This window comes from Cucurbita pepo, chromosome 15, assembly GCF_057944985.1.
Source record: "Cucurbita pepo subsp. pepo isolate OVF chromosome 15, ASM5794498v1, whole genome shotgun sequence".
In the NCBI taxonomy this organism is placed as follows: Eukaryota; Viridiplantae; Streptophyta; class Magnoliopsida; order Cucurbitales; family Cucurbitaceae; genus Cucurbita; species Cucurbita pepo.
The window spans coordinates 9,090,456-9,115,387 of record NC_141812.1 but is presented as its reverse complement, the minus strand read 5'-3'; the positions used below and the strand labels follow the sequence as shown (position 1 = coordinate 9,115,387).

Below are 24,932 nucleotides of genomic sequence, written 5' to 3'. Positions count from 1 at the left end.
AAAAATAAATTTTAATTTGGAGGAGTAATTTTTTAAATATATATACAATGGTAAATTTTTTTATTTGAAAAATAAATAAATAGATGTTCAATTGACATTTTATTTTTTATTAAAAATAAATGAAAAAAACAACTCAAACCAGTTGAATCCAAAAAAAAAATTATAGTTAAGATATTTTTAATAAAATTAATAATAATTATATTTAAATTATTTAAATAATCAATTTTTACATGTTAATTCTCACCTCAATAATGTTGTATATGATGTCACATGTTTTTATAATTATTTATCGTAAAAAAAATCCGACTATTTTTATAATTATATATTTAAAATAACATACAAGTTAAAAAAAGCAAAACGGAAAATTATAATTATCATTAAAAAAAAATTATATTTAAATTAACCTAATGCATATATAATTATCATTTAAAAATTGTATAATCAAATTTAGGTCATTTTTAAATTAACCAATATACAATTATTATATTTGCAAAACATAAAAAGCAAAATTGCACAGACAAGTTATTTACCCGTTGCAAATTTAATTGATAAAGGCGCTAGAAGGAGGGTTTGAACCTCCGACCTTGTGGTTAACAGCCACACGCTCTAACCAACTGAGCTATTCCAGCAATTTGTTCAAATGTCACGAGCATAAAATTCCGTTTTTATACATAAAAAATTTAGTTGAAAAAGGTTCGAAAATACCGCTAGAAGGAGGGTTTGAACCTCCGACCTTGTGGTTAACAGCCACACGCTCTAACCAGCTGAGCTATTCCAGCCATTTGTTGAATTTGACGAACATAAAAATTTGTTTCTTATTCAAAAATAAGATTAAGCTGGTGAAGGTTCATAATCAACGCTAGAAGGAGGGCTTGAACCTCCGACCTTGTGGTTAACAGCCACACGCTCTAACCAACTGAGCTATTCCAGCTACTTGTTAAAGTAACAGACAGTTAATATTAAAAATATTAATTTACTATTTTTTATTTCTTTTTAGATACATATTTAGCATCATTTTAAACCTACACTAATAATAAACAAAATAAAACAAATTTTCATAAAATATAATAATAAGTGGATTAGGTATGACAATATCAAAACATATTTAATTAAAGAAGTCCTCGTAATCTATAAATATTTATTTCGGTCCATATAATTTGAAAATATTCATTTGGGTTTTCATATTTAAAAAAAAAAAATGATTATTTTGATTTTTTTTTTTTTTTTTTGTTATTTTAATTTTAACTCTTTTTTAATCAAAATTTTAGCAAGACACCAAAATTACTAATTTCTAAAAAACGTAGCCATAAATTAATGTTAGATGTGTAACGATATGGATCATAACTGTCAAATATTAAAAGTACAGGAACCAAAATGAATAAAAAATTATAAGTACAGGGACTAAAGTGAAAATTTTGAAAATTTTGAAAATATTGTTATTGTTTTATTCGGTTTATTTATAATTAATTATAAATAAAAATAAAAAAGTAAAGTTCTCACATGACCAAAGCTCCAAATTATAGATGGAGCTTTTTGGAGGGATGATGCCACTTTCTATTTTGACCTATGTATGTGAGAGAGGTGTGAAAGGGCACACCTTGAACCTTTCAATACCCTAAAGTTTCACAACTACCCTTCACATTAAGACCCTTTCAACCTCATTTCATTTCTTCACCATACAAATTCATATAAACTTGAAACAAAATGTTTGACATTCATCATATATCCTCCAAGCCACACATGGAGCTAAAGATCAAAACCGCTCTCGCTCTCATTTTCGCTCTCACATTGCTTAGCTTTTCTTGTCTCGTCTGCTCGAGAACTCTCTCGACTGCTCCATCACCTGCACCTGTAAGTTCTCCCTTCTACATGATTTAGGACGTGCTTGACTTATCTGACGTGTCGTTTTTTGTAATTTTTGAAAAGGAAGGAGAGGGAAATGGAAGCCATAAAGGTGTGGTTGGAAGGAAGCATATGAGGAAGGGCTCATTTCCGGGAGATTGTGATTCTAAGTGCAACCAATGCAAGCCGTGCAAGCTTGTTCAAGTATCAGTGAGATCCATGAACTTAGTTGATAACAATATCGAGTACTATCCTCAAGTATGGAGGTGCATGTGTCATCACAACATATTTTTTCCTTAAATCGAGTTGTCAGTCATCAATATCAACACAAAAACATGTCAAGATCTCGATCTAATGAAGATATGAATGGAATGTCGATTCAATCTACGAGAGGCTCTAACGTCTTAACCAGTCAAACGCTACCTGCATTAAGAATATATCTAGAATATTAATAAAAACCAATATAATGAAACAAAACGATTCTTTTTCCCTACATAGACGAAAACTATCATCATTCATTCTCATTTTAACCATTTCAAACCCGCTCTCGACAATACGAGAGAAGCTAGAGCTTACCCGAGCATCGATGATGCCGATTCCGATTCTATAACATCCTACTCTTCACAATCCTATCAGCTTCAATGGTACTCAAATGTTTCAACCCATTTTCCTTCATCCAAGCTTGCCCTCCCACCAAACTACTTTTAAGTTGTTCTTCCTTCATCTTCAGCAATCTCATGCTCTCACTTATTTTTGGGAAGAAACCTTCAGGCCTCAAACACCAAGACCTAAAGATCCCAAACAAAACTTCCATATCATCACCAAATCTCTTCACTCCAACGTCATTGAACTGCACATTGCTCATCATTATGCCATTAAAAAGAAACCGATCCACACCAGCAGCCAAAGTTCTCCAGAGAAAAACGAAGTCTATACCATTCAAATTTTCCTCTAAAGTTGACATTTTCCCAGCCAAATAATCCAAAGCCCCAACTAAAAGCCTGGAAACTGTCCAACCATCTTCACATTTTTCCTTCCATTGTTTTTTGTTTTTTATGTAATCTCGACTTTCGGCGTCAAATCCCCTCAAAATTACCGTCGATATTTTCTCAACCCATTCCTGTCTAAACTCCTCCAAATTTCTAATCTCTTGGTCGATGATACCGGTTGATCGACTTTCTAACAGCCCATCAACATCGCCGTCGCCGTCGCCATCCAGTACACCTAGTTGACCATCTGAAACTGATCCCATCTCGAGGAAAAACATGTCTTCACGCCATTCTTTTAAGATAGACTCGAAATATCGTGCAGCATTAATCGAGTTTGCAACTTTAATCAGTGCATCGTCGTCTGTCAAGGCTGTTAAACCTTCAGCTTCCTGGCACCTGATTAGTACACACCTCAAAAATTTAGCTATGATAGGAGAACCAGCTAGCTTGAAAAATCTTGACCTCAATGAGATAGTAGGCAGAGATCGACAGCGATAAACCAAAGACGAGAGGTGCTTAATAAAGACGGTGGAAATTGCAGGAGATTTAGAATGCTCAGAGGAAGAAGGTAGAGCTGCAGCTGGAATCTTATCGGACCAGTTCCGTTCGTTATCGACCTCCATTTGCAGCTTGGCCAGTGCATCACTTAGCTCCATTTCTGCCCATAAATCAAGCCAATCAGGTCTATCACAGAAGACAGCTAATGAAGAAATTCTTTGCATGTTCTCATTTTCATCAAAAGAAAGCAAAAGTCCAGACTGCTCAACAAGTGATTTGATTCTTTTATCAAACGATATCATCAGGTCGACTAGATGAAGCCATGCTATTCTAGCCTGTGATTGAATACCAGTGTCGGAATCTTCATCGAGTTGGCTAATATAATTTGGGAATATCTCCTTTGCCAAGTAAGTTGACAAGGAGGATACAATTGATGATATCCATTCTTCTCTGCAACTATACCCCACCAGCCTCGCTTCATCGACAAGAGGTTGCAAAACTTCATCCATAGAGTCGATATAATCCCTGGTAATCTTATAAGTAAGAACAAAAATAAATTCTGGCTTATCAACCCACTTTGAAAAATGACCTTGAGCTGCTAATGATATAGGATTTACAAGCTCTTCAATTGCCCAAAGGGGTTGTTGCAAAGAAACCTCTCGATTATAACCTTCAAGCTGTCGAGATTTCCTTCGTCTTTGAAGCTCTTGTAGGCTGCATAGGGCAAGAAAATTTTCACAGTATTGCTGTTTGAGCTTTCCTTGCATTGTGAAGAGAGGATTTTGGGATTCAGTCGATTTTGTTGTATCACCTGCAACAGTTACACTGGAGAGAGGCGGGGGCCATCCAAGGGAAGCAAGAAGCGAGCGATGGTCTGCGATTGCCTGAGGTCTTAAAATAGCTAAAGCACGATCAACTCTATGGTCAACTGCTGACACAAGATGTGTCCACTGTGGCCGTGTTTTTGAAACTGATACTAAGATATCTTCAGTAAGTTTAAGGGTTTTTATAGCGAGCAGCCTCGCATCCTACACAAGAATGTCATCAAAAGGTCAGTTTTGAGGATGTTAAGAGAATATAAATCCAAGAGGATAAATGGGAAATCTATGTTTCATGACTTTGATACGAATGCTTTTTATTACTAAATTCAATAATTTTTTAGTTCAACAACATGTAGGGTTGAGGGATTCAAATTTATAATTTTTTAGTTCAACAACATGTAGGGTTGAGGGATTCAAATTTCTAACCACGTGGTCAAGAGTATAAACCTAAACCCGTTGAGCTATGCTCAGACTGACTATTAGATTCAACAATTTGATACTCTAAATTTTTCTTATTATTTATTTTAACCGAAAAAAACAAGCTTCCATCGGTATTAACAGAGGTAAAGAGAAGGCCACATGAAAAACAAGCACAATTAACTGAGGACTAAATACAAAACGAGAGAAAATTACTAAGGGGACCCAAGCTACTGGTAAAATAGGCACACTAAAAACAGTAGTTTTGAAGAGAACCTAACCCCTAAACCTCCTCCAATGTACCAAAACCCAAAAAGATTGTCGTTCAATTACAAAATACAACAGAAACACCAGCATATCAAAGTAAACAACCTATATTCTTTTAAACAAGAAACAAAGCTTTCACTAATCATTAATGATTGCGAAGTTAGAAAGAGTACAAAAGTGCCCAGCCTACAATTTATAGAAAAAGAAAGCACAATAAAAGGGAAAAAAAAGTAGAAAAATATCCTACAAAAAGCCATCCACTTTGAACAAATATCAGAGAATTAATAGCCTTCAAAAACTTGAGATAAAAGAATACCAATGAGATACTAATCTTGATTAGTTTAAAATGATTTTCCTAATCAAGGAGCGATTTTTTGGTTAAATAGTTGATAATAGAAGTTTGAGATCAAACTATAACTTGCTCATTGGAAAAAAAGAAACTTAAAAGAAGAAAATTAATGTGGTTCAAGGGCGTTGAGAAAGCAGCCAACAGCGGGGTTTCCTTCCCTTTTTGCATTCTATTTTACCCTCACATTATAAAGAAACCACCTTTACACAAAGAGTTGGAAAATCCTCACCTCGGAACTCTGAGCTGGGGAATACTTCCTCAAGTTTTTGTTTATTGCAGAAGATACAGCATCTTCAATATCTCCTACCATGCTATCAAGCTTCATTGTTGTTTCTGAAAGATTTGAAAGATAAACAAATTTTGAACTATGTAGATGAAAGTGAGAAAGAGAAATTAGAGATGTACTTCGATGATTCAGGAATATACAAATAAATCTGTTACTGTTAGAGTTCTACCATTGATGATGTCTGGGACAAGGAAAACAACTCTTAGAGTTCCAAATTTACAGAGAAACCTCAAACAAGATGAAAGTTCAGAATGGGCATCCCTTACTGAGCTTATTCCTTCACAATGGGTTTGGTGACACAGCAGGGGCGCTTTTTCTATAAAATCATCAGTCTACAACCTTACTGAAGGAAATCATGCTCTCTCCATCGAGCAGTACAAGAACATTCGGAAGGAACCTTCTAAGGAGAACAAATTCTTTTTGTTGGATCTCGACCATTCTTTCCTCAAAACTTAAAATCAGTTGCAAAGAAGATGCCCTTGGGCTGTGTATCTCCCCAAATTGGTGCTGTCTTTGTAAGGAAGCTGGAAAGTCCCAAAGACACATCTTCATCCACTGCCCCTACACAACAAATATCTGGATTTGGATGGAACATTGTCTCCCCTTTGGAGATTATAGATTGGCTTAATTTGGTGTTAACTGATCACTCATTCAATCAACAAATAGTACTCTTTGGCATCAAATCATCCAGGCGGTTTTATGAAAAATATCGAATGAAAGGAACTTCACGATTTTTCAAGACAAGGAAACCTCTCCACAAGAAACCCTTGATGCAGCTCTATTCATGGCTCTTTTCTGGTGTATAAATTTAGTCTCTTTCAACAATTACAGCTTAAATATTCTCCTATCAAATTGTTCCTATCCAAATATATACATATATATACATATATATATGCAAATCTTTGTTCTTTCGTGTCTTGTTGTCTTTGAAACTATTTTCAGTGAGAATCATTTGCATTTTAGTTAATTTAGTCGAAAGTTTTTTCCTTCTAGCCAAAAAAAAAAAAAAAAAAAAAAAAAAAAAAGTGTATAAACTAACTAGAAAACGAAGGAGATTTTTTTTTCCCTTGGCAAAATTTCAAGGATGGTATTTCCTGAGGAAAAATGTACACCAACAACCAAAGTATCTCCATGAATCAAAGATATAATAGAAAAACAACGAGTCGTGGAAAAGGATAAATTTCTTCTGCAGATATACGTAGTTTATCATAGACGTTTAAGACCAAACTCACCAAATTGTACAAATAAGGACTTGGTTAGAAATAAGGTAAACTATAATTTAAGTTCTTGTATTCTTGAAGAAAAGGGCTTCACAAGAATATACACCAACCAATAAGTTTAAAAAAGGCTCTACAATTGGCTAACAAAACAGAAGAGGGATTACAATAAAAGACAACTTGACTTCAAAGATCAAAGAATCATAAGATAAATAGCATCCTTCCAAAGCTAATTGCAAGAGCAAGACCTCTCTTCACAAAAATTTCTACCACTTTACTCCAACCAAATGACCCCTAAGAGCATCTTCCAACATTGATCAACAAGGTTTTTCTACTGAAGATTAAAATGCAGGTCCAAAATGAATTCAAAGGTCATCAACTTGGCCAAAGAATTTAGAACCCTAGCCACATCAAAAACCCTCAGAAACTTGGCCAACGAATTGAGCACCATGAGACTAGAACAGAAAAGATGGTCGGCGTTCTCCCACAATCTTTTAGCGAGAACGCACAGAAGAAGCACTAGGAATGAGCCTTTTTTTTTTTTTCATAATAAGGCCATATAATGCAAGAAGCATCGAAAAAACTCAATTTTCTTAAACAACTTCTGCTTTGTGCTTCCATAATACTATAAAAATGCCTAGGGAGCAAGCAAAACAGAGCAACATCAAAGCTATTGGTCTTATTACCATTAACAGTCTCTATTTAAGTTGAACTAATTAACTGGAAATCTTTCTTGAATCCTTTTAACTCCTTCCTAACCATTTCAACATTGTCCCTCCAACATCACAAGCAAAATGGTGCTTGATGCTTGAATCTTTCTGGATTCGTCATACGCAGATTGTCGAGATAATAGGTATGTTTCTCTTCTTACTTGGAAATCTAATCTTTGGATGGAGATTCTTGCAGAAAAAATGGTCATTTCATGATCGATATCAAATCATATTCCCAGCCCAACATTTCAACGCACTTCCCCCGACCACATTTAATATAGTCTGGGAAGAAAACAAGGAAGAATTCCTGCAGTAACTCACCGGCGTACATTCGCACCGTCTCCATTCTCGCCACTTCTTTTGCCAGCGACGATAGCTCCTTCCCCAGCACCCCATCAGCTATTCCCAATCCTGTAACAGATCAACGAGCAGAGATCTCAATCTCAATCACGAAAAATTACATACAGTACCATGCAGCTAACCATAATTCCGTGTATAAATCAACGAGCAAGCAAGCTGCACAAACCTTGTGTGGAACTCAGAGCGCGAGTAAGCGATTCAAGACCGACCAATTTTCCATTAACATCTCCAAGGAGGCCATGAAGACGATCGGAAAACGAGGAGTGGGAAAGAAGAGTATGTCCGAGGCTCCGATTGAGATCGAGTAGAGACAGATTCAATTCGTGGCACTGATTTTGAAGATCGGTGACGAGGTCCGGAGCTTGCGCTAGGGTTTCGTTGTTGTATAGCTGACGATCGAGGAATGAGAGGACTGAGGGCGAAAGCTCTGAAGGAGCAGGAAGAGCTTTGAGCTCGCCCATGATTGATGCCAATGGAGTGAGAATTGTGAGAGCCAAATCACGATGAACAAAACTGGATTCAAGATTCTCTGATCAAATTTCTTCCAGAAATTGATTGTTACAATTGAATCGACTTTGGTTTGATTGAGATGATCACATTCTGTAATCCACTTCCCGGACGAACGAAAATCGCAGATGCGAGAGAGACGAAGAAATTAACAACGGAAGAGAAGGCTATTTTCGTAAATATGGAACTTTTAAGGCTATTTTCGTAAATGTTAAATCAAAATCGAGCTCTGTGTTCTGATTGGACGGGGAGGCGAGACTAGTTATCAGGTCAAAGAGAGAGCCGCCTAGTATCACGGTCATGCTTGCTCAGGCGTGTTGTCTATGACCGCATGTCGAATGTCCCGATCATGCTTGTCCACGACGTATTGTCAATAGTTGCATGTTCGTTCTCAACCCCTTCTACATGTTTTCATCTTAGATAGGTCTTTATTATTTTATCTCGGGGAGCATATGACTGTTCATCAAAATCATGTCTACAGTCCACCAAAGCTAAAATGCCCCAAAATCATGTCTACAACCTCTCCTCGCTCACGTTTTTTTAAGACATTTCTCGCAAATGTGGTTCGAGACCCGAGCAAACGCTGACGTTGACTTGTTCACTGGGTTAGAACCGCACAATCATTATCCCACTGTCCCCCAAGAGTGCGATTGTGAGACCTAACCTACGATACACATAAATTCAAGAATTTTAAAATTAATTAATATATTATATTTGAATTAAAAAGATTGGAAAAATACAACATTAAATTTATAATTTAAATAATTGAGGAATGAAATAACATAAAAATTGATTTAATTTAAATATATGTAATTAAGACATTTACATAAGCCGAGGAGAAAAAGAAACTGCCCTGTATCAACCACTGCGCACACCCAACCAGAAGCGAGCGGCGGAGCGATGGCGGCGTTTCGGTCTGCATTCGATGCCGGAGAGATGAGAACCGAGTTCGAGAAGGCCGGCATCAAATCGACCTTCATCCCCTTCATTTGGAAGCAGTTGCTTCATGATTCAAACAACCTATTGAACCAAAATATGGCATCCGAATTCCAATGGGAGAAAGCCGTGCCTTCGCTGCCATCGGCGGCTTACTCCTTGCTCCGGTCAAAGTTTAAGCCTCTTACTTCCACCGTCAATACCGTTGTCGATTCCTCCGATCAGGCCACCACCAAGCTCCTTATCAAGCTTCAGGTACCCTCCTCTTCCTTCCGCCCCTCCCTTTCTCTTTTGGGAAAAATTCGATGTTCACCCTAAATTTATCAGAATGAATCAATTTTTTAACGTCAATTTCATCAATTAAAATACTGAACATAAATAAATTGGTGATAATACAAACCTATGCAGATTTTTCAAATCGTGTTTGTGTTTTTAATTAGTTGGGCCTAAGCACTTTATTGCTAAGAAGAGCGTTTCCTATCTGCTTGATTGTGTGGAAATTCGAGTATTTTCCTGATATAATTTGAGCTTAACTCGTTTTTTTTTTTTTTTTTTTTTTTTTTGTTTGGTTAGATGAACTGTGTGTACTTTTTTGGTAGGTTCGTTAGCAATTTTCAAAGTTCTATTAGATGAAACGGAAAGCTTTTAAAATCGACTCACCCACTGATGACTTGAGTTTATGGATAAATTTGAACTTCTTTCTCTTTTACTCTCATCCATCTGTGAAAGGTTTGGCGATTTAGACAATCTAATGATTATAGTTCAAATCAAGTAGTGGGTTTCTGTTGATTTCTGCAGTATTCTTCCGGTTATAATCGTTCTTTCAAATATCTTCGATGTTGTTAATCCTACCCCATGCCTTTATGCCTAGATCTTAGTTTTTTCCCCTCATGTTGCTAGAGTGGAGCTTTTGTGGAGGCTGTCATCATGAGGTATGATTCTCGTCTGGGAAAATATGGCGACAAACCTCGTCCAGGTGGTCTGCGGTCTACTCTCTGTATTTCTTCGCAGGTTTTGATTTCTTCATCAGCATTGTCAGCATCCTCTGATTTTGTTTGTTTTTTTTTTTTCTTGATATTTCATCATAAGTTTCTCATTATATGTCTGTTCTCAGGTTGGCTGCAAAATGGGCTGCAGATTCTGTGCAACCGGAACAATGGGATACAAAAGCAATCTGACTTCAGGGGAGATAGTAGAGCAGTTGGTCCATGCCTCCCGTTTGTTCCGAATACGCAATGTTGTTTTCATGGTGATTCTTCCACCCTTTCATTTGCTGAATTTTTATTGTATCAAAAAAAGTTTCCACTAAGAGGTAGACCCTTTTGAGGCATCCCTATGGGATTTCATTTTTCTACTCAGCATGGCGTATGCATCCTAAGAGCGTATGCCCATATCATTCTTCGCCTAAACGTGAACATTCCTTGCTGTTCGAAACTTATTGACTTTGGATATGGCTTTAACGTACCACCATTTCAAGAATGCAAAAGCCCTACTATGGAAAAACCTCATCATGGCTTTCTTTTGGAATCTATGAAAACAAAGAAATGAGAGAATATTTGTAAAAAAGGCACAGAACTACACAAAACTTTTTCACAATGTTATTTACCAAGATATATCTTGGTGTAAACTGTCTAATATTTTTACTTACTGTAGTTATACCTCCCTCATTGTAAATTGGGAAGGTCTTTTATAAACACCATAGATAATACATCCCTTTTGTAAATTTCAATCGTCAATTAAATTGTCTCGACTGTGAGGTTAGTTTTGAAAATTGAATAATTTGCCAGAGAATTTCGGTATTATGGACATATGTAGTGCTTAATTTCAAGTGTGCATGACAGGAACCAGACGACTGTTGCCTTATCTCGAGCATTCAACTTCACAAGCCCCTTCTCTTTATTTTCTTAGCAGATTGTGGCCCCATGTCTGTTTAATTGTCCTCTGTTTCCTTGTTAGCAAGAAGTTGCCTGCCTCGTGCTTTCCTATCATTTCATACATTTTTTTCTCTCTTAGAATATACTTTTTCATGTTGATTTTATTATTTTGTGACAGGGAATGGGAGAACCATTGAATAACTATTCTGCTTTAGTGGAAGCTGTCCGTGTCATGATAGGCTCCCCATTCTTATTATCACCCAAGAGAATTACGATCTCAACTGTATGTACTCTGATCTTCCTGTTTTCTATTTCTATGGTCTTTACTCTTTATCTAATTTTGTAAGAATTTATAAGGTTCCACCGTTTCCCGATAGTTCTCATCTTAGTGCTGGATTTATCTGTTGATTTTCTTTCTTTCAAGACACATTGAATTTACCAGTAGAATATTGAAAATGAGACTGGGAAGCTACATCTTCCCATCATTGAAGTGGTATATGAGGATAGGAAGCCATTCAATTTCCAATAATTGTAACAATTATAGAAAAATCAAAGTATACATGGTTCCGTTATCGTAGTGTGATTATGTTTGTTCATGTCTCCTGGCTTTGTCCTTACTTGGGGTTCAGGCTCACGTATCTCTACAGGCCTTGTCAGAGGACTCAAAGTTTCGATAAAATTTTTTTTATGAGGCGTAAAAACTACATTGGGGATGAAAATGTTGTCGATCCTTTCCCTCTCTTTTTCACGAGGTATCGGGCTCACATCTCTAAGGATTGAATACAAGTTGAGATATTTGGAGGTATTCACTTGTTAGTAGTTCTAAACATTTGCGCAGGAATTGCACTATATGAGTGCACGACCTCAGATAGTTACCTTACAAAAAAAAAAATCTGAGGTCGTGCACTCATATAGTGCAATTCCTGCGCAAATGTTTAGAACTACTAAGATCTTCGCCTTCATTCCTCTTGACAACGTCCAAATGTCATTATTTAAACTCAACATACTTTCGGATTATGTAAAAAGATGGATTTATCATTTGTTGTTAAGAAGTTTCAAGGCCGGTGTTCATCGATTGATGAAACGTTTGTTTCTTGTTAAAGAAAAAAAGTTTCAAGGGCAGTGATCTTGTTATCTGAGAATAGTGTTTGTCCTAACGATGAGTCTTTTGTCTGAGATTCTTTATTTTTCTCAAGTCTGATCCTGAATATTTGATTATAAAATAAAGTAATGGGAGTTCAGAAAGTCAGTTTCTATCCTCTTATCCGTTTCCTCTTCCTTTGAGTTCTGTTAAACTGTTAAAAGAAGGTGAGTAGTCAAAGTTGTATTCTTTTGTATACCTGTAGGTTGGGATTATTCATGCTATAAGCAAACTGCATGGTGATCTACCGGGATTGAACTTGGCCGTTTCCTTGCACGCACCTGCGCAAGATATTCGTTGCCAGATAATGCCTGCAGCTCGGGCTTTTCCTTTACAAAAACTTATGGATGCTCTCCAAGAATATCAACAAAAGAGGTAAATATGTTGTATTTGCTTCTGCTGAATGTGTCGCTATACTCCAACGCTTCTCCAATTTAAATGTATGTTATTTCTATTGTTTCAGTCAGCAAAAGATATTCATTGAGTACATAATGCTTGACGGAGTGAATGATGAAGAGCAACATGCCCACCAACTCGGAAAGTTGTTAGAGACATTCCAAGTGGTAAGCTCTCAATGTTAATGGGAATTCTGAATGTTGAATCATTTAATTAAAGATCATAATTTTTTTTTTAAGAGCAAATTGAAATAGGGATGTATAATCCATGATGTTTACAAAAGACCTTCCTAATTTGCAACGTGGGAGGTATAACTATAAGAAGTAAAAATATTAGACAGTTTACACCAAGATATAACTTGGTAAACAACATTGTCGAAAAGTTTTGTGTAGGTCTGTGTCTTTTCTGCAAATATTCTTTGATTTCTTTCTTTCCACAGATTCCAAAATAAAACCATGATGAGGTCTTTTCATAATAGAGCTTTTGCATTCTTGAAAGGGTACAAATTCATTTACCTCCCTAGGAAATGTGAGATGTCATTCGAATAAATTAAGAATCGTTGTCTATAAACTCTGAGCGTATGTGCATTGCATAAACAAGTGACTCTGTGATTCGTTTTCTTTCTTGCAAGTGGCTTTGAGAATCGTTGATCATGATTTTTTTTTGTGTTTGAAAGTTTCTTGGAGACTTCACACGTAATCACCCCATGAATCTAGTACCTTTGTTTGCTTAGCAATTTTGATGTTACTAAATTATACCTTCCTGGAAAAACAGGTTGTGAACTTAATACCATTCAATCCTATTGGTAGTTCAAGCCAATTCAAAACCAGTAGTGATGAGAACGTTTCAGCATTCCAACAAGTTCTTCGGGGTACGTATAATATACGCACAACCATTCGTAAGCAGATGGGTCAAGATATTAGTGGTGCATGTGGTCAACTGGTGGTCAGCCAGACTAATAGAATCTCCGGTAAACAAACAACTGTTCTACCTGACATTGAAGATCTTCACCTCTGATTTAGACGAGATACCACCAGGTGAGTTGCTCGTCGTGTGCCTATTTTAGACGAGAATGATGATGTAACTCGTAACTCAGGTTGATATTATCTTCAGATGTTTACTAGCTTGTCTTCGGGTCCAAATCCGACTGGAATCCACTGTTCTATGCTGTCAACTTTTGTTTCTTGTAATTTTTATTTGTTTGCCATTGATCTTAGTATCTTTTTCTGCACTTCTGTTTCAGCTGTTGATTAAAAGTTGGTGGTTGGTTGGACGAGTCGATCAGCCTCGGGGGGGGATCGAAATCCTTGGATGACATGGAAATGCCAAGAAAACAGAGAAGTAAGAACAAGCTTGGGGGAAGACTTGACAGTGATTGTTGTAATTTAGGATACTTTTATGCATTCAGCGTTGGCTTCGTATACGCCTTTTTCAATCTGATTCTCCTTATAGATAGTTGAGGGGGGCAGGGTTCGGCCAAAGCCAAAAGCATAGATGAATGGAAGAAAAGTTTTTTTTTTTTCCCTTTTTTTTTTTGTTATGTAGTATTATTACTTTTTTATTTCAATGCTTTTCTTGCTCCCTTGATTCTGTTTTGAAGTATGCTTCTTATGTTATATGTGTGTGGGGGTGTCTTTTTCTTTTACAAAATATATATATATATATATATATATATATATATATATATATATGCACTTCAACCGGGTTATTCTATTCCACCTCTTAGAAAGAAAAGAACTTAAATCAAAATGCTTAATCGCATGGTGATACATTCATGCAAAACTTCTATACCTAATGGAGCTGTAGACAGTTAAGTAAAATCCAATCTACGAAATCCAATCATCGGCCTATAATATGATTTGGGTTGGAGGAATTTTTTTTTTTTATTTTATCCATTCAAAATTTTGGGTCAATAGGTTTTGTGATTCGAGCAATTTTAATAGAGTATATATCACAAGGAGTAGTCCTACTTTTTTTTATTAGAGTATATATCACAAGGTTTTGTGATTCATCGGGTTATTGAGTAGGCACGACCCATACAATAAATTTAGAAGATTATATAAATTCTACTTTTTTTTATTAATATTTTCAATGATTTTGATTAGTTTACATACATTTCAACTATCCTCATAAATAACTATCCATCCTATTCTAGATCAATAGCAACTCCAACACTGTCATCATATCGTATTATCATACCGTTTTCTCATTTGATTTCTTTACAAATTTGAGTTCTTTATAAGTTTGAGTTCTTTACAAGTACGTACAATTACAGGTCTGATCACTTCTGATCTTTCTAGAGGTATATTTGGGACGGCTTTTTTGATTATAACAATAACGTCACCAATATGAGCATATCGTCGATTACTAGCCCCTATGATTCGAATACACATCAATTCTCGCATGAAAAAAGAAACAAATGAGTTATCGGACAAAATCTAAATACCAGTGCTTTACCAAGAAACCAAGACGCCAAGTCCCAATCCATAAAAAGAATGAGATTTATCATTATTCTTACTATACATTAATGTAGAAACTTATGACGCTGCATGAGAAGAATGAAACGATGAACTATCCTAAAAAAACAATGGGTAATATCCCAAAACATATGAACAAATATATACAAACACAAAACGTACCAATACTAAAACTTCTGATTATTCTTCACAAAGAATAAGTCAATTGGAATGTGTTTGACCTCTTTCTTTGGAGTTGACTTTTGCCTTTTCTGCTTCCTTTGACTTGTCAGTTGGTTCTTGTCAGGAGTCCTGTTAGATTTAGACTTGTAAGAAACCAGGCAAATTTCAAGAATTACGATTATAAAAACACATCTAGGATAATGTTCTTGATCAGCCAAATGCACAATAGTTCGTAAAGTTTTTAGAAATACATCCATCAAGCATCCTTGACATTCAGTGTAACAACCCCAGCCTTCTGCTAGCAGACATTGTCCGATTTGACCCGTTACGTATCGTCGTCATCCTCACGATTTTAAAACGCATATGTTAGGGAGAGGTTTCCACACCCTTATAAGGAATGTTATGTTTCTCTCTCTAACCGATGTGGGATCTCACATTCAGCCCGACCATAATCTAATGCACCAATAGTCTTCTCGTTCAAGATGTTCGTTTAAAATTTTCCCTATTTTGCTTTTCAACAGTAGTTAAAACATAAATTCAACTAAATCCGAGAGTGCAAAATAAGATTACCTTCGGATTGGCATAAGGGTTCTTGAACGAATGCCAGATTCCTCTTCCTGGAGTTTTTCCGCAATGTGAAAATCCATGTGCTCTTGTCTTTCATCAATGAAACTCTCTGGTACTTCGGCACCACAGATTGCACATTTGTAGTCATCGATCCACAAATTCTGTCCATTATTATCTGGTGATCTTGCCTCGACGTGAGTTCTGGCTTCAACATTATTATTATGAATGCCTTCGATGTTTCTAGGGGAAGAAGCACACGCTGTGCCCGATGCTCGAGGGACAAAGCCATTAACATTGTCCACCTACATGTAGTTTTAATGCATTAGAAGCCATTTGTATGATGAAGTAGAACTATAAGTGTACCCAATCGATTAAAGTTTTGCTACCTTTAATAATCCATAATCCAGTCTTTAGTCTTGGAAATATACCTGATCAGTACTGACGTTGCTCGAAAGATTCTTAAATTTCTCCGACTTCTCAGCGTCATTGCTGGACGTACAGTTTCGGTCATCCATATTCGAGGGATTATTGCCAACTCTTGGATGACTACTATCTTGATGGTGTGTTTCAGTGCCATTGATAAATACATCAATTTCAGATTCATCCATGAAGCTATGAACATTAGGATCAGGAATTAAGGTGCAACAATCACCCATATTCTTTCTAGTAGCATCTCCTGATGTAATAAATCTAGTAATAGGCGTTTGAGCCGGATCAGACACAGCAATGGCTCCATCTTCATTGAAGTGAGATATCCGCAACCCTAAAGATGTAAAGATCCTCTTAAAATCTAAATTATGTATGTTGCAACATCAAAGGATTTCAATGTTTAACTTCACCATATGTGAGACATATGGCGGATCACATTGGAGAATATTAGTACATAAAAAAAACGAAGCACATGAGATCAACACCAGTGAAAAATGAACTCTAAAGCTCCGTTTGATAATAATTTAATTTTTTGTTTTCAATATTTAAGATTATTTTCTAATAATTTTGCAAAACATGCTTGAATTCTTAGTATTTTTTTTATTATTATTATTATTTTTTTTTTTTTTTTAATGAACTTAGATTTAACCTTTTCAATAAGTAGAAAACAGACGGAGAGACACATGCATGGAAGAAGTGGTTATAAGCTTAATTTCCAGGAAAAAGAAAAGAAAAAAAAAACAAATTGATTATTAAACATGCCTGAATTATTTCATTGCCACTTTTTTTCGGGAAAAAAAGACAGTAAAATCAAGAACCAACCGATTAGTCTCAAAGAAATGGGCAGTTCAGCCTTTAGCAGCTTTGATGCATGTTGCAAGATGTCACTGCTAGAACAAATGTATTGTTGCAAAGTTACAGCTCTGGTTCTAACCTGTAGATTTTAAAACAAGTTGAGTTCGAGCAGTAAAATCAAATCAACAACTGCAAGAAAAAAGAGCAGAGTTAATAGTCACACATCTTAATATGTGGTTATTCAAATCTTAACATATTACAAATGTGAATTTTCTTCTAGATTATCCAATCTAAGCAGATTAAACAGGATTCACGACAAATAATATACCTCAAAGGATGCAGTTTTTAGTTTAAGCGTCAGTGTTCGCCCGCTCAGACCTTCTTTTTCCATGTCCATAGACAGCATCTCTGCAAGGTCAGCTGCAATTTATACAAAGTTTACAAGGTTAATGATAAAGAAAATCTTAACATTCAAGGTATTCGTTACCACAATAATTTACAGAGTAAAGTTATCTTTGGACTGCTGATGGGATTCTTTCTAGTGATCAGGTCAAAGAATTCAACAATGGCGGATTCATTTTCCTGATCACCAAGCAATACTAGTCTCCGCAGCCAGTCTTCTAAATGATGACCAAAATATTAAAAACATCACCTATAACCTACCATCATAATGTTTTCTCAAATTATGTTAATAATTCAACAAGATTATCCGATGAAATTAGAGATGTTATAGTTCTTACTAGCTGAAACACCAAATTTTGCAAATATAACAAGAAAAAGTGAGAGATAAAATACATCAAACCATACAACGGACAAAGTGCAAGCATGAGGGAGGTATAAACTCTGAAGATAACTGAGGGAAAAGTTGGAACTTGAGTTTAGAGTACAATTTCAATAGAAAGCCAAACCAGCAGTCCAGCATTTCTCGCATCATGCATGGTGAAATTCCAAATAATGATAGTATTTTTCAATAAAAGAGAGAGGGAGAGAGAGAAGGGGAATAATTACCAAGTTTCTGGAAAATTAATTTTTCTTCAGCAGTGGCTGCAAAAGTTCTTTCGTTACTGATGCTCTTACGCAATCTCACCTGTGGAGTATCGGTGCTCCCGAGGCCAAGCCCAACCGACAAGAAAAAATCTGCAAGCATGGGTAAGACCTAAAAAGATTGTATAAAGTGATGCAACAATCAATAATTGATTGTCAAAATCATACTTTCGTAAGAAAATAGGTTACAACTTTTCTTTCAATAATGAGTTATATCGTAATCCAAGAAGTGATACGACAATCAATAAGGGCAGGGCAGCACAAAATGAAGAAAAAGTAAAAAGAAAAAGTAAATCATAAAACAAGCAAAAAAAACAAGAAGATGTTCGATTAGGTGACTAAGAGTATTGGGAAATACAAAAAGTAGAATGGAAGAGTATTGGGAAATACAAGTATCCTGATATTCGCCTATTTGTAATTAGACACAAAATCCAAAATGTATAACTACATTTAGAGCAGCAAAATAAGTATGAACTCATACAAACATCACTTGACTTTTTCCCATATCAAATATCACTAGCATGAGGCAATTCTTTATGGGAGCAGCTGAAGTACGCATATGCAAAATTGGGCCTCCACAAATGCATGAAAAAAAAAAAGATGTACAAACACTAAAAATAATTATTAAAAAAAAAAAGTAGTTCAAACAAAAAAGAGCGAAAAGAATGAAAGAAAAAATAAGAAGCACAAATTGTTCCTCATATAATAAACAAAAAGTAGACACATACTCGAGCAAAAGAGAAATATATACAAATCAACAAATTAATATACAAGATTTAAAAAAAAAAAACTATATTCCAGTCATCAAGATAAATGAATCTTAAATGAGAATATGGAACATCCAACACATCCATGAGTTCATTATATAATTTCTGTGGGATATCGCAGCGCACTGACCTGCTGAGGATATAGAAAACAACGCACAGAGGTGACCACCCTTCCGTAGCATCTCCTCACATGTATTAATCCCCAAAGCGTCCTTTAAGATATGTTCAGTGACCTTTCCGATGCCACCAATCTGAAATAATAACTTCGCCGATTCATTTCATTCATGAAATAGGACTATAGGAAGAGAACTCTTATTCATCTATATTACTTCATATTTTAATAACATCTAGAATAACGTTGTGAATTCTGTTTCAACGTAAAAGTAATGACCACATACCTTTCTTATGGGTAGTGATGATACGAATGTTACAATAGCTCTTCGGTCATTTGGCAAAATGAACTGTCCATTTGGTTTGTTAATATCAGAGCAGACCTGAATAACAAGTATGGTGCGTCAATTCAATTCTTCTGTGCAATATTTCTCATTTATTTTCAATCCACAAGGACTACAGATACGAAAATGGATAGTAGATTCTATTCTTGTTATTCCATAAATGGTAGGACAAATATGTTGCCAAGCAATTTCACAGTTACCAAAAACAATAATAAATTTGTACTTTTTCCACCAAGAAACGCATATGCTCAATAGATCTTGTGAAAAGATAGAAAACCTTGGCAAGTAGCCGGTTGGCAGCAACCCCAGCACTACACGTAAGACCAGTTTCTTCATAAATACTGGTTCTGAGATCCATAGCAATCTAAAAAAACATAAGCAAAATAGGAAGAGAAAAGTTTTAGTATTAGATGACCAAAAAGACAACCAAAAGGATAATCTGCTGCATGTGATACTATTCACTTCCTATCTGAAAAATATACAATCTCAATGTAAAGAACTTTACTGACTACATAAGCACATATTTTTGTAGAAAAAAAAAATCATGTTCAGTTTTCCATATTTTCAGGAAACTCTAAACCCTTCTCCTCACTCTCTCCTCCCACACCCTAAAACCCTAACCCTCTTTGTCAATTGTTGTCTCTTGCCGCCACCGCCGCAAATCATCATCCCTTCGCCAGTCCATTTGTCAATCATTTCCGTTGCTGTTTGCCAGTCCTTTTTTTCACTTATCTTTTCTCTTTCCTTGTTCAGCAGCTCTTGGGCCCGCAACCGTACCCCTCCCTCACCCTAAAACTCTAACCCTCCCAGTCAGCCACCGTTGCTTGTCAATGCCTGTCGTCATCCCTTCGTCGATCGCATGTTGTCATTCGTTGATCAACTCTGTTGTGATCCAGATTGCATTGAAGAAAATGTTTCTAGCATTTTGGCTCCATTTGTCAAGAAATTTGTTTTTCAGATTTGTAGGCACCAAGATTTTACTATATTAGATTCTAATGTTGTTCTCACTAAAGGAGTATTTCATTCTTCAAAGGAACCCACGAGTTTTAGTTCTCTCACATTATGTTGATGATTGTGATGATGCATTTGAAGTTAGTTTGAGTAATGTGAAATCTACTTTGAAACTTATGAAAACTACTATTGACAATATTGGTGCAAAGGATTCCATTGGAGATGATTTAGTATCATTATTTCAAGAAAGTGACAGTGATTCCTCATTCTCTTCCTTCATCGATGTCTAGCAAATTTGCTTCTCTTATTGAAGCTTGTGGTCTCAAGATGTGTGAAATTCATACATTTAATTCTCAAAGCAATTGTTTTAAAAGTGATTGCTCCATTGCTTTTTGGTTTGGGTTCAGTGGTTCATGCTTGGTACTTTGGACTCAATTTTTCTTTTTCTCCTTGGTAGCCGTTCTTTTTTGTTAGGTCTAAAATCTTTGAGTCTTTCCTGTTTTTTTGTTCTAGACTTTTGGTTCTCAAACGTGGTATGTGGTTCTGTTTTCAAAGTACGATCTTTTGTGTTGAGTTTGATCCTTTAGGTTCTCTCTTTCTTAGTTTCTTTTTGTTCAATTTGCTTGGTGTTTCTTGTTGCAGAAGTTATTTTTTATATCTTGATCTTTTTTTGTTCTTGGTAGTGGTTCTTTTTGTGTTCTAATTTTCACTCCCCTGTAGAGTTTGTATCTTTGAGTATTAGTCGCTTTTCATTTATTTGTCTCTCGTTCAAAAACTACATAAGAACATTCTCTAATGCTGATTCTGAATTCTCTAGAAGATATAAAATTTTGAAAAAAAAAAACAAGAAAAGAAAAAGAGAAGGATCCAAAATAGGATGACTAAAGGCTGACTACAAGATAAACCCTAAATACTTAAACACCAAAGTTCTAAAAGATATAGTGAAAAGGTAATAAAATGTGATTACTTGTTCACTAGTAAGGCCTCTATCTTTGCAGACTTCAGTTATATCGAGGTATGCTTCATCCAGACTAGCAGCCAAGAAGTTGGGGTCATACCTACGGAATACTAACAATACAAACAAGTGAATACTAAAGGATAAGCACTTAACATACAAAATGCATTTAGAGTTCCTTGAAGCAAAATTCTTACCTTTTCTAGCTAAATCACTGTAATAATTATACTTCTTGAAATCTGTGGGAACAAAAATTAACTCTGGACATAATCTACGTGCAATAAAACCAGGCATAGCAGCACGAACTCCATATTTTCGAGCCTAATCCAGAATAACAAGTTACAACAATAGGGTTACCAGTCCAGTAACTTGAAAATGCAACAATTCATGTCATATATAGAGACAAGAAAACCTCATAGTTAGCAGTGGAAATCATCGACATGCTACCAACAGCCATTGGCTTGCCCTCTAAGAAAGGATTGCTTAAAGTTTCAACGGCGGCATAGAAAGCATCCATATCTACATGCAACCATATCCTTGACAGGTCACGTGTACTTTCCAGCTCCAAAATTCTTTTATCTGCAACCTGCTCATATGGGAACAACACTCTTGACTAAACTGATATGTTAAGCAAAAACTGAAGATTATACCGTAATAAAATATATTTATATATATGTACTCATTAGCCTGAATTATCAGTCCCCTAAATAGCAGTGGAGAAACAGAGTCAAATCATTCTTCAGAAAGATTTGATAATGGGACCCTACTCAATTGTCTAGCTTGGTTCAGAACTCTAAATCGTGATTGCACATGACTGTGGCTAGGAATACAGACACACAAAGAAATTTTAAATATTTCACGATAGAAGGTATGCATCAGAATCAACATTCACCGAAAAGTCCAAACTGTTGACCACAAAATTTTGTCGATCAGAATTGCATGAAATGACATCTGCCTGATTTAATTCAAGTGTAATAGGCAACAGACGTTTATTGAGCACACAGACATATTCCCATGTCTGCACCAAACTTCTAATTAGGAGCCATAACATTAGCGTGAAAACACGATAGTCTGGCTGAAATATCATCTCAGAGGCCAGGAAATTTATTTCGAGGTAAACAATGACTTATCATTGCATATCCAATTATATATTTTTTTTTAAAAAAGGAAAAGGGTAAGGGAGAAAACAATGATTAGATTTCTATCCTTTCCCGGGTAATTGAACGAACCTCGCTATAGAGTTCAAGTTACAAACTCAATCTCCTCACAAATGGGAGTCGGTTGCAGAATGTGAAAATAAGGTGCTTCTAATTCCAGGTCTGGCATTTGTTCACTTAGGAAACTAAAGTTATCAGTACTGAGCCCCAAATATGCAACTTTTCACTGGGCAAAAAACCCCACATGTAATCAAGTGATAAATAAATGAAGATGCAGCAGGACATAATTTTTATAGAATATACCTTTTGATACTGAGAAAGATCCGTTGCAGTAAGCTGCATACATCTAGCTCGCATCTTCTCAATCTTTTCTCTGATGATGACCTCTTTCCGCTCCTCATTTTCAAAATATTTCGACCCTTTACTCATTTCATAGACAATTCTTTGTACTTTCTCCTTGTCAACGCCTTCCATACCTTACAAGCAGAAAAAAAAAAAAAAAGAAGGGAAGGATTAAGATTACTTGATATCATAATATATTTGTTACAATTCATTACTTTATTGAGTTAAATATCAACAGTTATTGAATGTTATATCTGAAATGAACAAATCGGTTCCTATTTTCCAATTGTACTATTGAAATCTCTAATTAGCAACGGTATCTCGAAAAATAAACTCGTAAATTATTTCTTCATGTTTGTTCAAACAAATAAAATATATACTGAAATCTATCTATTCGGATCAGGGTCAAGATCGTGGATACAAATTAAGCTATTCAAACCACTGGTTCAATTGCATTATACACACATACAAGATCAGAAGAGCTCATCAATTACTTGAAATTTTCCTCTAAATAAATTAGCCCTCCAAATCTACAGCTATAAACAAAACTTTCAAAAAAGAGCCCTAGGTTAGCAATAACTCGTGAGTAGTAAAGAGATGAGAATTACCGGCTTTTGCATTGGTGTAGACAGTGTTGTAAGACTGCCACGGACGATCGCCATCGCCGTCAATCTGCTTCTTCCCCATTTTTTCCACCGGCTTCCAAAGCTTCCAGCCCAAATTAATGGAAATTTTTTTAAGAAATCGCAACTCGTGTATTTATACCATTGAAGACTGGGCGCCAAAAAAATTGGAGCCTGTCTAAAATAATAATTTATTATTAGTTTAACCTCTATTTTAAATTTTCATTCATAAAACATATAAAATTTAATTAGAGTAATTATTATAAATTTTTGTCTACAAATTTTTTTAATGATATTTTATTAATATATTTATAAAATTGAAAAGTATAATTAATTGAAAGGTTGATTCCATCAAATATAAATATAGAGAGAAATGGTAACACATTTTTTAAAATTTGAATATCAAATTGAAATTCATTATACATTCCTACGCGCATATATACAGTGTCAATAGAATCTCTTAACAAAGTGTGAGCTTCGAAACCGTGCAGTTAAAATGAGTCAACTATCGAATAAATTGTGTATTTTGTTTGAGGGCTCCAAATAAATCAACCCTTGATTCAAGGGAGACTCTTCGAGAGCTCGAACGATACTTCAAAAAGGTTGTACTTTGTTCGATGAGAGGATTCTCGAAGATTAGAAGACTCTTCGAGAACAAAGAGGCCTCGAGATTGTACTTGATGTTGAGATAATATTTGGTCGAAAATTAAATATTTCTCCAATTAAAATTTTAAATAAAGTATAAAATAAGATACAGAATTTGAAAGCAAAATAAATTATTTTGTCAGTAATATATATATTTATTTATTTATTTATGGCTGGAAAATAAAATTACAAAAAAAAAAATGATTGCTGATTATATATTAAAGATTTATTATTAATTCAATATTAAAGATTTATTTCTAATTAAATATTAAATATTGAATTAATTTTTTTTAGAAGGAGTGTAATGCTCTCTAGGGATAGATTGAGTTGAAACCCGACCCGACCGTTCTATTATTTATTATTATTAATATGAATTAAATTTTTTTAACACTAAGATGGTAAGTATAAGAAAAACAATATTATAAATAATTTAAGGTAAAATAATAAAATCATAATTTAGTGTTCAGATATGATTGTATGTTAGTATACAAATTTGGAAGAAAAATAATTATATACTATAAAATTCAAATCTATTAATTTGCATAATTATTTTACTTCTTTTTAATTCAAAAATAAGATTTTATTCCATTCAACTTAAAAATATATAATTATAATTATTCTCCTTTCTCAAATTAATAACTATTTTTAATTAAATATTTTATTTCATTAATTTTAAATATATATATTTATTTTATATTTGTTATTAAAAAAATCCCAAACGATAAAAATACAGTTCCGAATAATATTTGATATAATTTCGAAAATATAAGGGTAAAAGGACTAAAATCAAATTAAAATTACTAACTCTAAAACACAACTTTTTACCGTACAAAATAATCAAAATTCAACTGGAGTAAATGATTAATTAATAAAATATTATTTATCTTTGTTACATGAACACACGACTCTTCGTGATATTGTCCATTTTGAGTCTAAGCTCTTTAGTTTGGTTT

The 24,932-nt window shown here is 34.9% G+C and overlaps 3 protein-coding genes and 3 non-coding genes across 7 annotated transcripts; 1 reads left to right on the top strand and 5 right to left on the bottom strand.

Annotated features, from left to right (window-relative positions):
* Positions 1-555: 555 nt before the first annotated feature.
* Positions 556-629, bottom strand: TRNAN-GUU (transfer RNA asparagine (anticodon GUU)). The gene has a single exon. It is a non-coding gene; the product is annotated as a tRNA-Asn (tRNA).
* Positions 630-705: 76 nt separating this feature from the next.
* Positions 706-779, bottom strand: TRNAN-GUU (transfer RNA asparagine (anticodon GUU)). The gene has a single exon. It is a non-coding gene; the product is annotated as a tRNA-Asn (tRNA).
* Positions 780-857: 78 nt separating this feature from the next.
* Positions 858-931, bottom strand: TRNAN-GUU (transfer RNA asparagine (anticodon GUU)). Its single transcript has one exon. It is a non-coding gene; the product is annotated as a tRNA-Asn (tRNA).
* Positions 932-1,661: 730 nt separating this feature from the next.
* MAG2 (RINT-1 / TIP-1 family) lies at positions 1,662-8,425 on the bottom strand. Its single transcript, XM_023698016.2, has 5 exons — positions 7,923-8,425; positions 7,718-7,807; positions 5,413-5,516; positions 2,419-4,357; positions 1,662-2,265 (listed from the first exon to the last, which is right to left on the bottom strand). Exons 1-4 carry the CDS (start codon positions 8,215-8,217, stop codon positions 2,447-2,449), a joined length of 2,400 nt encoding a protein of 799 aa, XP_023553784.2. The 5' UTR covers positions 8,218-8,425; the 3' UTR covers positions 1,662-2,265; positions 2,419-2,446.
* Positions 8,426-9,081: 656 nt separating this feature from the next.
* Positions 9,082-14,226, top strand: LOC111811282 (Radical SAM superfamily protein). Its single transcript, XM_023698055.2, has 8 exons — positions 9,082-9,454; positions 10,100-10,210; positions 10,314-10,448; positions 11,252-11,356; positions 12,420-12,589; positions 12,678-12,777; positions 13,385-13,647; positions 13,854-14,226. Exons 1-7 carry the CDS (start codon positions 9,164-9,166, stop codon positions 13,625-13,627), a joined length of 1,155 nt encoding a protein of 384 aa, XP_023553823.2. The 5' UTR covers positions 9,082-9,163; the 3' UTR covers positions 13,628-13,647; positions 13,854-14,226.
* An 836-nt stretch (positions 14,227-15,062) lies between these two features.
* On the bottom strand, positions 15,063-23,458 carry LOC111811256 (DNA/RNA polymerases superfamily protein). 2 transcript variants are annotated; one of them, XM_023698019.2, is made up of 14 exons: positions 23,320-23,458; positions 22,673-22,845; positions 21,625-21,798; positions 21,410-21,533; positions 21,225-21,325; positions 19,584-19,670; positions 19,250-19,345; positions 18,982-19,102; positions 18,049-18,177; positions 17,369-17,460; positions 17,068-17,179; positions 16,245-16,579; positions 15,820-16,118; positions 15,063-15,378 (listed from the first exon to the last, which is right to left on the bottom strand). In XM_023698019.2, the coding sequence occupies exons 1-14, from the start codon at positions 23,396-23,398 to the stop codon at positions 15,255-15,257; spliced, it is 2,046 nt and encodes a 681-aa protein (XP_023553787.2). In that variant the 5' UTR covers positions 23,399-23,458; the 3' UTR covers positions 15,063-15,254. The 2 variants fall into 2 exon arrangements, with proteins under 2 accessions (XP_023553787.2, XP_023553786.2); XM_023698018.2 differs by having other exon boundaries at positions 21,225-21,533.
* Between the last annotated feature and the right edge of the window lie 1,474 nt (positions 23,459-24,932).